This window comes from Parasteatoda tepidariorum, chromosome 11, assembly GCF_982258835.1.
Source record: "Parasteatoda tepidariorum strain Cologne lab strain chromosome 11, Ptep-v5.0, whole genome shotgun sequence".
In the NCBI taxonomy this organism is placed as follows: domain Eukaryota; kingdom Metazoa; phylum Arthropoda; class Arachnida; order Araneae; family Theridiidae; genus Parasteatoda; species Parasteatoda tepidariorum.
The window spans coordinates 52,571,178-52,586,249 of record NC_141765.1 but is presented as its reverse complement, the minus strand read 5'-3'; the positions used below and the strand labels follow the sequence as shown (position 1 = coordinate 52,586,249).

General features: G+C 26.6%; 1 protein-coding gene across 1 annotated transcript in view; it reads right to left on the bottom strand.

Annotated features, from left to right (window-relative positions):
• LOC107437342 (uncharacterized) overlaps nt 1-15,072 on the bottom strand; it is a 56,462-nt gene that overhangs the window by 20,706 nt on the left and 20,684 nt on the right. Inside the window, exons 6-11 of the mRNA XM_016049308.4 lie at nt 12,186-12,213; nt 12,063-12,103; nt 10,633-10,732; nt 7,886-7,995; nt 6,730-7,665; nt 2,483-2,771 (exon numbers count right to left, since the gene is read on the bottom strand). Coding sequence (XP_015904794.2) covers nt 2,483-2,771; nt 6,730-7,665; nt 7,886-7,995; nt 10,633-10,732; nt 12,063-12,103; nt 12,186-12,213 — 1,504 coding nt within the window. The remainder of the gene's footprint in view (nt 1-2,482; nt 2,772-6,729; nt 7,666-7,885; nt 7,996-10,632; nt 10,733-12,062; nt 12,104-12,185; nt 12,214-15,072) is intronic.

Sequence of the window (15,072 nt, the reverse complement as noted above, 5' to 3'; positions counted from 1 at the left end):
CTTATTCAAGATTTCAAGATACAAATTGTTCTGCAGGACCTCGTTTGTTCTGCGACGTACGTCGCAGTTTTAGGCACTTTCTGCTTCTGGGAAGATGGGTCTGTATCTAATACTTAAAATAAATACAGCTTGAAATGGATGAATACATTTTGCGTCAATTTCCAGCACGTAAAGAAGCAAAACCTCAAAAATTTGTAAACCCTCCCTAAAATAATGAAAAATAACTAAAGGATTTTATTTTTTTTAAAATCTAGAAAGCATCATTTTAAACTGAATTTTGCAACAAAATATAAGCTCATATTCCTTTAGAAGAAAATAAATCAAATATCAATTTTCCTAGTAGTTCCTCTCATATCAGTGAGAAATGTACAATCTCACATAAGAAATAATCATTTCTTCAAATTTAGTTCCTGCTGAATTTCAACTCATCTGCAAACTTGTATTCATCTTCAGACTTGCATCAATATGCAGATTCGTATCCATTCGAGGATTAGTCTTAAGCTAGCTCCTTTTTGGAACTCAGTTCCAAATACAGTTATTGATACAGATTCCATTTGATGTTTTCCCAGACTTTCTATACAATTACACTTCTGTCTGAAGTCAAATAATATATTTATTACTTTTTTTCTTCAACTTACTGGTCAGTTGATAGAAGTTTGTTCGTGCAAGAGTCAGAAATGATTATGAAGCACCAGTCACTAGGTTTAAATTGGCCTTCAGGTCAAATGAATTTTTTTTTTCTTTTTTCATCTTGCAAAATTATAAAAGAATTTCAACAAATATTTATAGCAAAATTAATTATATTTATTTAAAAAAATTTCTTTTATTATAATTTTCTCATGAACTTTTTCTAAATATTTTGACAAAAATTACAAACTATTAGCTATGTTTTAAAGGTTAAATTATGAAGATGAGAAATTTTTTATTAACTGCATTTAAATGATTTTTACAATAATTTGGAGGATAATTCCTTTTATTTTGATTCCCAAAATAGTTTATATGAGCTGGCTAAGTATTTAGATTCTTTTGAAATCTGACTTGTTATTAAGATATAAATAAACAAAAAATATTTTGTTCATTATTTAATTCAGTTTATTATTTAGCCATAATTAATATATGGATTCACGAATTTGAGACCAAGAATAGCAAATCTGCAAAGACCAAAATTGTGATGGCATGTCTTCGGATCATCCTTAGTGATGTTTCTCAGACCGTCGCCACTAGCTAACAGTAAGCGCCGCCAATAGTAAATAAACTACTACTAAATAAAATATCCTTGGTCTCCAAGGATATTTTATATTTTTATTGCTTTATTGAAAGAAACGGTAATGAAAGTGTGTTTCTTTTTTTAAAACAAATATTATTAATTTTGTATAAGATTTAAAGCAACTACTGAAAATTATGTTAAAACAATGGAATTTTCACTTTATAATAATTTTTCATCCCCCATATAAATTAAGATTGATCTGCATCTGATACTAAAAGAATTAGGTTGTTCTTTAATAATTGATACTCAGTTGTATCAGTTTGTTACTGATTCCAAGAAATTGGTACTTACATATCTCTAGTATATAGTGTACATAGAATTTGAATTCACTAATAAATGATGTTTAATAAATTTCATACAAACTTTCTTGAAGCTTGCTCTCTACAGAAACTTTATGGGCATCTTACTTTAAGATTTTTTTTTTGTTGCATTAAATACATAAATTTTGCAGTATCTACATGCTTTTATAATTTTGGCCAAGAAATAGTGCTTAATATGACATTAGTTAACATTTTAAAAATTGTTTTTATTTTCGTGAAAATAACAATGAGCAAAAATTTAATTTTGGCCTTTAGAATCAAAATTTTTATGCCCTGATTTAAAAAACATTTAAAATTTTGCTAATATAACATCATTTTGCAAAAATACAACAAATTTTTCCAGTTATCAGCTAATGTCCGTGTCATTTTTGTTTCATTAAGGTAACAAAGTTAAGAAGGTAATTGTTTTCTCTTTTTTGCATTAAATACATTTCAATTTTGCATGCTTTCATGATTTTGATCACCAAAAAGTTCTTTATACGACATTATATTTTGTGAAAATAATGGTGAGCAAAACTCTAACTCTGCCATTTAGAATCAAAATTTTTTTTGCCCTGATTTAGGTATATTTAAAATTTTTTCAGCATCATTTCGTAAAAATAAATTTTTTTTTCTCCAATTATCAGTTAATGATTGTGTCATTAAGGTAACAATTAATTATTTCATACAAAAGCAAACTCTCTACGTCATACAAATACAAACTCAAGTCATGGGAATTTAATATAAATCTCTCAATTTAATTTATTTAGTTACGCTTAAAAATATTAACTATTTCATTCAAGATATTTTTAAAAAAAATATTACTGTGTTAATTCTACAATTTTCAGTATTGAACCTTTACAGTGACTTAGACTATTTTAATTAAAGAGAAAGTATATGTAAAGATATTACTTACATCGGTAGACAAACCGGAATCAGCAAGTTCAAGCTTCACTTTATTAATGATTGTATTGTGAGGGAAAACAATGCTTTGTTTAGAATTCTCATCTGTGCAATCAGAAATATAATCTGTGCTAGCTGAGCAAAGTTTAGGTAACTGTGCGTTATTACTTTCAAATTCAATTTTATTCAATTCATTTTCTTTTAGCGTGACTTCAAATGGAAATGCAGGTTTCAATTTAGGACAACAATCATCTCTATTTTCATCTATTAAGTTGGGACATGAAGAATCTTCAATTTCAGAGCTATGAAATAAAATTGGAAATTTAAAAATAAAAAAAGGATGAGATAAAAACAAAACATCAATACAATTTAAATTTATCATTTACAATTTCAAAGTAAGTTTTATGTTAGTCCATAATTTCAAGAAGCCACATAACTGAATTTTTATCAATGCTGTATACCAGACATGAGATTGCTGGAAGAAGAAATAATTTAATAATCTTTCTTTTAGCACTTAATTTTTTTCTTTTTGTACATAGAAGATAAATAAGAGACTCATTTTTATGCACAAAAGTAAAAATTCATAAAATTTAAGGGGAATTTTTTTTATCTAATGATTCTTTTTATCAACATATAAAAGAATACATCGATTGAAAAAAATTACATATTTTTCCTTCTCTGCACTTTACAAATTTTCATTGCATAAAAAAAAGAAAAAAGATTTTAAAAACCTTGAAATCAACAGCAATAACTGGAAAAGTTCGATTACAAAAAAAAATTTCTATTTCTGATGAAATCACACGAATTGTATGCGCCAAAAAGGGGTTAATTAAATGTATGTATCGATAATCATTTGCTATAAATATCATCATATTAAAAGTAACAAGATTGTAAAAAAGAATCCAAAAATCAATAGTGTTAACTGACAAAAATCTTATTGAAAAAATTATAGCATCAATGTCTTATGTCAATAATGTTTGAGTATGAAAAGACAAACATTGTTGACTGATTACCTGTCAACAATGTGTTGAGAATTTGGACCATTTTTATAAAAATTGAAGTGCTAAATATGATCATTTCAAGAACATATGCTCAAAGACTTTTTATAGATATTTATTTATAATATTTATTGTTTACTGATGAATGAATTTACCTAATTTTTGGTAAAATAAAACATTTGTGTATCAGTACATTGTCAGTGGTCAAGTCTGTCAATATACTGATACACAAATTTGTTAACCAAAATTATGGTTAAACTATTTACAGAATTCATAGTTGTCATGATAAAAAATATTTTGCTTTTATTTGGTCTGAGATTCCTGATTGTTGTGAGTTCAGACATCTAGTTTTTTACTTACTCAAAAGCAGCTTTTAAAGTGAATAATAGAAAGATTTTGATTTTCAATCAAGCATATTTTTATTTTAATTAACGATGCTATGCACTTAATACATGTTTCATACTTAAAATAATTTTCTGAACTAACATTCATAATTAAATTACCTACTAATGAAGAATATGTTAGAATGTTATGTTTTTACTTGACTGGAAGCAAAAAAAAAAAAAAAAAAAAAAATAATTGTTTGCCAAGTTTTATTTGGGAGTTTTGCAAATGGATTGTGAGACTGCACACGTGCTTTGTGTGATTGTATATACGATGGTTGCTGAATTTACATAAAAAAAAGAGTAAAAAAAATGGTGTATCACTTCACTGGTGTTTGGAAAATATTACTTTGGGTTGTCCTGCGTTTTAAAATTTATCATAAAAAGACTAATATTTCACTTTTTTCATTTGCCCGATATAATTCGGGATAGTAAACTGATGGTAAATGAAATGTTTTTTACACATAAAAAAAAATAAAGTTTTTTTTTTTAAGGCAAAATAACTTTCTTTTTAAACCTTCAGTATTAGCTTCAAAGATATGCAGTTTTGTGTTATGTTAGCAAGCTGAGTTTAATATAAGCTATAAAAACATTTTAAAGAAACATAGTAATGAATTTAAAAATTATTTGCATAACAAAGGGATAATAAATATTATTTAGTATCGTAACTTATTTTGAAAAGCTGTCTACATTTCTAAATCATGTCTCACCACAGGCTAAAAATAATTATGTATCAAAATTAATTTCGAAAATTTAACTTTGCTTTAATTACTTGTTTGCAGGGTTCATGATTTTTTTAATTTTTATTCTAATACTTTGTAAGAACTTAGATTTAAGATTAAAAAAAAATTTATAAATGTTTAATCAAAATTAAATTAATATTAAAACTATAATATAACGATATTTTAGAAGCTCTAACTTCCTAAAACAATTTTTCATTATAATACATAGCATCCCTTTTGAAACAAATGCATGATTGAAATTTAAAGACTAGATGAAATAGAGAATTTAAACCCCATTTTTGACATATTAGGGTAATTTCTTTTTACGATAACCTCAAGCTTTAAAAAAATACATTTTCTACCAATAAAATATAATGTAGATTTTAATTCCATGCTTTTTCAATCAAAAGGTAGAAATTTAATTAACATCAATTTTTTGTGAAAAAAATTCCTGTTTATTAATTACTTTTTACAGCTATGCAAGTCTATATTAGGACAGCATTAAATGTTTAATTTAATCTGTACTTTCAATTTCAAGAATCAAAAGATTTTTAAAAATGTAATTTCAAATGTGTTGGAATTTAACACACACTAAGAAAGTAATTTCGTTCACTAAAATTAATTAATGCAGCAATTAATTGAAAATAAATTTTAAAACAAAGAAAAGAAAATAATAAAAGTATCAATAATTTAAAACACTGTTTTTTAACTTTTTAAATCTATCTATCTATCTATATATATATAAAAATCAATGATTTTTAAAAAAAAAAAATCATTTGATTTAAATCAACAAACCCTGCTTGTTTGTGTATCATTAATAAATATATTATAAAGTAACTGTTTTTATTTAGATATGTGAATTATTTAAAATACTTTGTTGTTTTAGGCTTGGTAGTGAGAAGAAGAATTATACAGGGTGCGTAGCCAAATCTTTGAATCAAAATTAAGCACTTTTTAAAAACTTTTCAAGCACTTTACAAAAATTTTCAAGCACTCAAAAAATTCATATTCAATCAATAATATTATTGAAAAACCAAAACTTTCTATAAACAGTTTTAGCGTTAAAAAACCCCCAAAAAGAAACGGGCGTAAATCGAAACAATCGGTACTTTCCCACATCACCGAGTGAATTCAACTTGACCCTGAACTCAGAACAAAAGTACCTTTTCCCCCCTACGTCAAAAAAAGTGTTAGAAGTAAAATAAAATAAACAAGAACAAAATTAAAATAAATTAAAAAGAAAAACATTTCACAAGGATCTGATATTCTCTATCCGAATTAGAGCACTCGGGTTTCGGTTTCAAGTGTGCGCGCATGCGCAAGTCATAACGTGAGTATGACATGAAGTCCGCGTGAATGATTAAGTAGCAAACTCCATATTTTTCTTGAAATGCATGGGATCCACCAGATATCACTGAAGGGAAAAAAAGTATTATTCGAAAAAAAAGCACTTTTTAAAAACGCCAGCTGAAAAAAGCACCTTTAAAAGCTTTTAAAAAGGAAATCCCCAAAAAAGCACCTTTAAATACTTTTTACAAACGCTACGCACCCTGTTATATTCTTTTCCAAGTAGTATTAAAGTACTATAAACATAGGCCAAAAAGAAAATCTAAAAAGTGTTTAAGCAGAGGTGTAATGTTAAAACTAAGTTTTTTTTAGAGATAGCATCATCTAGTTTTCTGGTAATTTACATTTATTTAAAAACTGTTAATGTGAAACGAGGATAAAAGAAAAGTTATAAGCATTGTGCAAAAATTGATCTATTTCTAATTAATAAATTTCACTATGTTCTCATTTAAGTACTCTGAAAGGAGTCAAAGTTATGACATCAGCTGGAATAAAAGGCTGGACTAACAGAAAACAAAGATCAACAGGAATTTTTTATACTTTCCAGTGACTGAAATTTGGGTGAACAATTTTATTTTTAAACTTTTAAGTATGAACATTTTTTGAATAGAACACTGATGAAAATGGGCTTGGTGTATGATTTAGTGCTGCCTTATTAAAATTGAAAAATAATATTAACTAATACAAATGCATCAGTTTATATAATTAACAAAGAACAAGAGCACTAAGCACAAAAGTTTTCTTTTATGCAGATATGCTAAAAGAGAGGAAAGGTTTAACTTAAGAATAAGACTATAGAAATTTGTATACCTGTTTTGATAAACTTTGGCCACCTCAAAAGTTGGAGGAGTAAGAATTTCCTTCTTTATACAAGTCGAATCGTTATTCTTACAAGATAGGAGAGGGTTTACTTTATTATAATCGTCTTCAATATCATGTGGAGGATTCAGATCATCAAGTTTTTTTATGATATCATTTCTGAAATTTCTACTTACAGTTTTTTCAGAAGATTTAAAATTTGAACTTTTTATAGGTATTCGATTGATTTTAGATAAATCAATGGTGCATAATATTTTTGAATCTGAATCTTCTACATTAATATTATTAGAAAATTCTAGTGAATTATCTTTAAAGACAGGTGAGTTTATACTGATTACAGGAGAGCGATGATGAATATCATTTATCTCATTTTTAGAGTTCTTTTTATTAGAAATTTCAGAGGAAGTTTCACTTTTAAGATTCATTTTCACATCACATATTGATTTATCAGGTTCATCTTCAGTGTTTACCAATGTGTCACTTTCTTTATCAGCCTTACAATCAGATAAATTTGGGCCATTTTCTGATTTATCACATAGATCAGCCGAGGGGCTAGTTATAAAACTATCAACCACATTTTTTCTTTCTGAAACTTTTTTATCTTTCTTTTTACCAGGTCGTTTAGTTTTGACTGAGTGATCTTTTTTCTTACTTTTATATGGCACACAATAAGCTGAATACACAGATGGAGCTAATGGCTCTAAAGGCACCGAGAGTCTCTTACATCCAAAAGCAGCTGCTTCACTATTAGAGATTTCATAATCCTTTTCCGAGTTTTCTTTTTTGCTGCCATCAGTTAATTTGCTCAAACGAATTTTCAGAATACCATTTTTTATCTGACAAGAACCAATTTTTGAATCAGTATTTTCTTGAGTATCTTTGGCACACGTAAAAGTTTCTACAGGAAGTTTATTTTCAGCTGAAAGGCTAGGGGAACAGCAAAAGAATTGATATTAGATAGAAACTTTAAGCATAAATAAACAAAAACTTCAAGTAAGTGTCATGTTGTAAGCAAAATTTTAATAAATGAAATACTTTGATAAAATAAAATATATACTAACTAAAACAAATAAACAAAATAAAACTAAATTTTTAAAAATAAATCAAATATATTTAGGATTATACATGAAAACTAAAATATATTTACTTTTCATAAACAGGTTTTCGTTTCTTTTTTTTAGACATTCTTTTGGTTTTTGTTCTGGCTTGTAAATTTAGGTTATTTTTTTCATTGCTTTTTAGATCTTTTTTTAAAGCCTAAAAGAAGGAAGAACAAAACATTTAAACATTATGAAATAAAAGTATTTTCATCTTTAATAAAAGCATTGCATTTTCTAGATCAATATTTCTAAAGGAAGCAAAAATAAAAAATCCATAAATTGATGATATGTATATTTAGTATAACAGCCTTGCAAAAGCTTTTTTGAAAGAAACAGAAAAAAATAGGAGAAAGAAAGAAAAGGTATCAAGCATTTAAAAAAAATCTAAGTTTATCTTGCTTCCACATTTTAATAGTCAAAGGCAGAAGTGTACAACTTAAGGCTCGCCGGCGGTTGTCTGCTGGCAGCAACTGAATATAATAATAATAATAAATAAGTAAAATTTTTTTCTTTTTGAAAAGAAAAAAAAATAGGTTGAAAATTTTGAATCACAAATTTAAGTCATCACTTTTAAAAGCTCTAAAATTGTGCTCATTTCATCATAAATATATGTTGATTTGAGGTCACTTTTTCGGGAATTATTGCAATGATCATGTACATGGTCTTAACAGATTACTCTGGTATGCAAATTTTGAAATCAAGTTGTTTTGGCACAATTTATTTGGGACAATTTTATCATTAATCCAAATGACTTTTCGATTGTGTTTTGAAAAGTTATTGTCAGATTCTCTCACAGATTTCAGCCTAGATATTTTTAATACTAACATATTCAACTCACAAGTTTTGAATCTTGTATTTTAATAATCACTTTTGATGTTCTTTATGTGTGTTGATTTAATCATAAATCTAAGCCATTATTAATATGAATTTGTATGACACTCGAATCACACATTAAAATTTTGGAGTATTGAAGCTAAACACTTCATATCAGAAGTAAATTGTTAGATGGTTTTTATATTTATCATATTTCACAAATATGAGATTGTTGACTTTAATTTCAAATGTTTTTAAATTAAATGATAAATCAGAATAATATAAGATTTTTTACTGCATTTTCTAAATGCCAAAATGGTGTAAAGCATCTACAGATTTTTTTAAAAAAAAATCTAACCTTTGAAAGTTATTAAGCTTTCCTTTATAAAATAAAACTACAATAAAAAGTTTATTTTTTTTAAATACAATTCACTGGTAGTCCCTTAGGCAAAACTCCCATGTTTAAATTAATTCTTAACTTTATTAGTAATTAAAAGGAAGAAGAAAATTTTGAGGTGATTAATTCAGTGATTGTTGACTGTTATAGACCCACACATCAAAAAACCTAATTAGCAAAAGATCCCCAGGTCAAGTAAAAATATTGTGGTACTTATCTATTAATAGAACAGAGTGAGAATGTTATAGGCTTGCAAGTTACGAAGACCATAACACTTCAACAAAGAAATTAAACAGAGAAAAAAAAATTCTTTTGCTATTGGTAAACACAATTTGGCATTGTTCAGTTGGTCCCCACGATGACCTAAAATTCGAGAGATTTTTGATTTGATTTCAGAAGGAGGAAGATGGAGCCTGAAATCGGAAATCTTTCACAAAATACAGGAGAGTTACAGGAGTGAGTGCAAGATTTCTTCTTCTGAATTCACATCATTTTGTGCTTATGTGGGCTGTGAACAATTCATTCAAAGCGTAAAATGATTGGCACTGTCATACATTATAGACCTTTTTTTTCTTCTTAATTCACGGCGACAATACAACATGGCAAAAAAAAAATTCTCGTTCTGGAAAAAAAATTAAGCACATTTAACAAACCCATAATGAAGGTTTAAAGGTTTTTAAACATCAAAAATGTAAAATAAGCACCTTTAAAAATGCCACACATCCTGTTAGTATAAGTAAATTCAATTCTCTGAAATAAAATTTAACGATACGATAATTTAATCAAATCTCTTTTAATATTATTCAAAATTTATAATTTTGAAGCACCAAATTAAGTAAAATAGATACAATACTTAATATATTTGTGGTTGGTACCCCAGTTTTACCTTTAGGTTTAGCTACTTTAGAGTTGTTAATTTAATTTGTATGGATAGAAATTCAGTGCAGGAACGGAATTTTGAAGATTCCCAAGAAAGGGGCATGTCTTGTTGTGAATTATTCATTAAATTATTGTTAAAACATAATCAATAGAAGAGAATATAAACACTCAAACTAATTTTTACATGTGTAAATTAAAAAATAGTAGCAATAGTGTGAAACTATAGTTTTATATTAGCCCACTGACTTTTAGCAAATGGGTAATATTAGGAGAATGTTTGTTTTTTTTCAAAACACTATTCTCCCATCTAATAACAAGGAAAAACAGGTTTTGTTAAGCGGAGAAGACTGCAGTTTCAAAATACGACTTTTTACGTGCAGAACTTTCAGTGAGTTACATTTTAAGAGGACCGCAAATATTTCCAATTGCTTTCAAAATTCAAACAATGTGGAATTCTAGTTTGTTTTCGAAGTAATAGTTGGATGATTAAAAGCAAAGACATAAAAGATCTAGCATAATATGATTTTAAAAAGCCTTAAAAAGTTTTAAGATCCTATCAGCTCGACATTGCATAAAATGCTGCCATGGGAGATAAGATGCAAGTTCAGACACATTTATCTAAAATTGTAAATGTATAATTTAATGATTAAAATTGTAATAAAACATATAATTTATAAGTATTTATAAATAATTAAAAGAACTTACCACAGCTTTAGGAATTAAAGGATTCAAATGTGAAGAATTACATGACGGGGATGATATATGTAATAATGGAGGTGAATCTGTCCCAGGCACTTCAGAGAAACTACAGAAGGAAAAATATATTTCATAAAATGAAAAAATACTATAGAACATACTACGAAAAATACTATAGAATGAAAAAATATATACCATAGAAAGAAAAATATAAATTTGACACAAAGCCTCTCAAATAGCAGGCAATAGTAGGAAATTTTTCTACTGGCCAGTTGTAGCCTTTTTAAGAGTGGCCATTTTTTTAAACATGTGGCAACTTTTTCAAAAATCGAAAATTTTAAACAATTAAAGAAGCTGTATTATATAATGTAAGATATTAATAATAACAGGCATTTCTTTTGAAGTATTTCTTAAAATATATTAAACATTACAAGGTTCATTTTGAAAATGACGAAAAATGTTACAAAACAAGAATTGTATACAATAATTTTGAGAATATTGTAAAAAATTCATAACAATTCCATATTTAAAAAAATTATATTAAATGCATATGTGCTGCATTCTTGATGAAAAAGAAGCGATTAGGTGGTGACCAGAAGTCAATATTTTAATCATTATTTGTAATATTTAGTACCCCTGTAGTTGGTGACAACTGTTGCCCTATACTTTCAAATGAAAAAAAATTAATGTAACAAAAAAAAAAAATATGCATGTATATGTGAATAAAGTGACTGAGAGAAACAAAATTGCTGATATTGAGCAATAACTATGAAAGATAACAAGCAATAACTGAAGTGTTTAGACAAATTCAGGCAATATTTTAGTAAATTTGCAAAAAATCAGCTTTAGAATACATAAAAATAAAAAGAGCCTGTGTGTAAGTAAATTTTTATAAAAAAGAAAACAATTTTTTTTTAAAAATAAAAAAGACTTATTTATAGATTTAAAATGCTTGTTTTCAGACTTTAAAATACTTGACATTTGTGAGAATTTGTAATTATCATTTTTGTAAGGTTAAAAAGAAACAAAAACTACCAGGTTTATTGTTTATAAGTTACATTAAAGAAAATAATAATTAATTATCCTGAATATGGTATATAATTTAAATAGTATTAATGTTTGATTTAAATTTATCTTAAAGATTAGGGTCTAAGTATAATTTATTTGAATGATTGCTTTTAGATAATTTTTAAGAAAGTGCACACCTAGGAGGTTAATTTGATAACCCATCTATGTTAAAGTTAAACATAACCTTAGTCTTTCATTAAAAATTAACCTTTCTGTCTCAGAATATAACAAACATTTAATTTTGTATTATTCTGTATACTGTACCAAAATTCCTCTACTCTGATACCTCTACTTCAAACAAAAAGAAATAAATCAAAAATTTAAAATTAATTTTAAAGCAACAAATAAATTAGACTAGAAACTTAACAAACCTATCAAGATGAGCAGCAGGAAAAGCTTTCAAATTAGGAATCTGAAAGAGAAAAGATGACTTATAGAAACAAAAATTTTTACACTGCAGAATTTTAAATATGTAGAATTGAGAAATTTAGTACCTCATCTTCATCTTGTTCAGTACAATCCCTACAGAAAAAAATTGAAAGATATAAGCAACATTTAGTACAGTTATTACAAGTATAAAAAGAATTTATTTTTTAAACTCAAAGCATGCACAACACAAATACAGTACAAAGTCTCTCATCTGGACACTATTTAAGAATCAAAATAAACAAGTTCCTCTTCTATTTTTTTAATGTTTGCAATCTGTTTTAAAATCATATGTCGAAAAGTTTTTTATTTTATCTCACTGTGCTTAGGACAGTTAAACATTTATACTGTTTTAAAGAATGTACTTAAAGTGTTGTTGAAAAGACAAGAGCAGATAAGGAATAAACTATGAGTATTAATGAAGATGAATATTAGTCATGTTTGTAAGAAATATCTGCAGACAGGCTTTGTTTGGATTCAAATTATTAATGTTTTCTTTAAAAATCTACCCAATTTTGTTACTTGTTTCATAACATACTTTTTCTAAATTCTGGTTACTTTATCACTTATTTTATGCAGTCAATGCGCAATATAATGACTCCCATGGCTCATATTTAAATAGACATTGTAACATGAATCATTATATCAGGCGTACACAAAATTACACATCATGAGTACACAAAACAAATTTTTATGCATAACTCATAAATACTGGATTTGTTTTTAAAAGAATATTTTCTTCTATTCACACAATTCAAAATTTTCAATTTCAGTCTTGCGTACATGGCATATGATTACAAGTAGCCATTTTTGCTAAATAACATACTTCCAAAGAAAAGGCGTTTTAATTAAAAAATAAACCCCCTATTACAATACTATATAAAAAAAGAATGAATTTATTGAACCCCTTGTAAAGAAATTTACAAAGGTATGAACACATATAGGAGACTCAGATGCAATATAATTCTGAAAAATGAAAAGTAATCGATATGCCATTACCTTTTATTACTACCACAAATTATGCTTAGGACTACCTAAGATGAGAATAAGTGGGCCCAGTCGCCTTTTTTTCATTCATAAAAAATTTAAAATGCTCACGCTTATTGAGTAATAACATAAAAAGAAATAATAATTTATTCCTGAATATTCATTCGGAAAACGCCAAAATATTTAACACCTGTTTCTGGTATGATTTTCACAGAGTTAAAAAAAATGAAACCAATTTCAGTGCAGATATTCTAATGGGCAATAAAATAACATTGCATCTATAGAATAACAAATAAGGCTTTATGCATCTGTCCTTAAAAGGGAAAGGTCGGAATAAAAGTCGTATTAAAGAGCATAGACTGTAAATTTTTTTAGTGACATTTTTTTCATTATATTAAATATTATTTAGTTTATTAAATGTCGTTTAACAAATAACAAAAAGTTCTTTATATAAAAAGAAAAATTAGTTATTATTTGCTTATAAAAATAATGTAAGTGTTGATCTTTGTTTACCTAAAAGGTTCAGAACTATCCAGAAAAAAAAATATTTTTCAGACTTACCAAAGTTCTGACGACTTACGATACAAGACTTTCCTTTATAATTTCCGAAACATAACTAATATGTCACTCCTGTAACATTTGTAAAGAAGAACATTTTAAAGTTCCAGAAATACTTGAATCTATTCCATGAAATGTAGAAATTTCTACTACTTTGAAGCCACACATAAACCTTTCTATTTACATTTCCAAGAAGATTATAACTGGGTTCGTACGCATTTTATGATTTAAAAATTAAGCACTTTTAAGTACCTTACCCAAAATCATTAAAAAGTATTTCACAAAAAATTACATGGTTCTCAAACCCAATATATTTAAAATTTAAAAAGGAACAATTAAATTAAAAAAATTAATTTCTCAAATAAAATTGCATGCTTTATTAATCAATTTTAATATGAGGTCAATTTTCACATTTTGAATCATTGTGTGTCTTAATAATATTGTATCAAAAAATTGTGTTTTCAAAAATCACATGGAAATGGCAAAAAAAAAAAAAAAAAAAACAATAAAGATATGACAACATGGTGTTACGATAGAATCATGGCAAATTGAGAGTATCAGAAAGTTATTACTTACTAAAATACAAAATTCTCTAGCCATAATAATATCGCACTTGAAAGATTGAAAATTAGAAGAAGAAGAAATCACTTAAAAAAGGTTATTTGTTAACCTTATTTGCTGTTTCCCAAAACAACAAATAAACTGCCAAAAAATTATCAATACACAAGGCGGTATTACGATAGAATTGTCAATAACAGAGCACGTCACAAAGTGATACCTTCTATTCGGAATAAGAGTGTCATTATAACATCATGCAAAAAAAATCAGAATTTGAAAAAATATAAGGAAATGGTAAAAAAAAAAAAAGGAATAAATAACTGCAGAAAAAACAATTAGAAAATGAGGCGGATATACGATGGAATGGTTGTCAGTAGAGTGCATCAAAAGAGACAACACATAATAGAAATTCGTGTAAAGTGTTAACATCAGTATAAAATATCAGAATTTAAAAAAAAAAAAAGTCTAATGGTCGAAAACAAATAAATAAATAAAATAAAGAAAAATAACCATGAGAAAACAACATCCATTTCTATTGAAATAGCAATGAATCAAGAATGTCAAAAACATTCGAAGCAATTCAAATGTAAAATTTGCAAGTCCTAATAAACATTGAAATTTGAAATTCTCAGTAAAACATGGATTTACGAAGGCCTCATTGCAAACTAAGATAACATTGATAGCACAAAGTTAGAAATTTGTCTAACATTTTAATAACATAGCATTGATAAAATCATAGCAAGTTGAAAACGTTGGGAAAGAAAAACTGGAATCTGGATGGAATTGTGGGTGTTAAAAAGTGATTTTTGAAGAAATCATTACAGTTTGAACAATAATTACTGAAATTTGAAA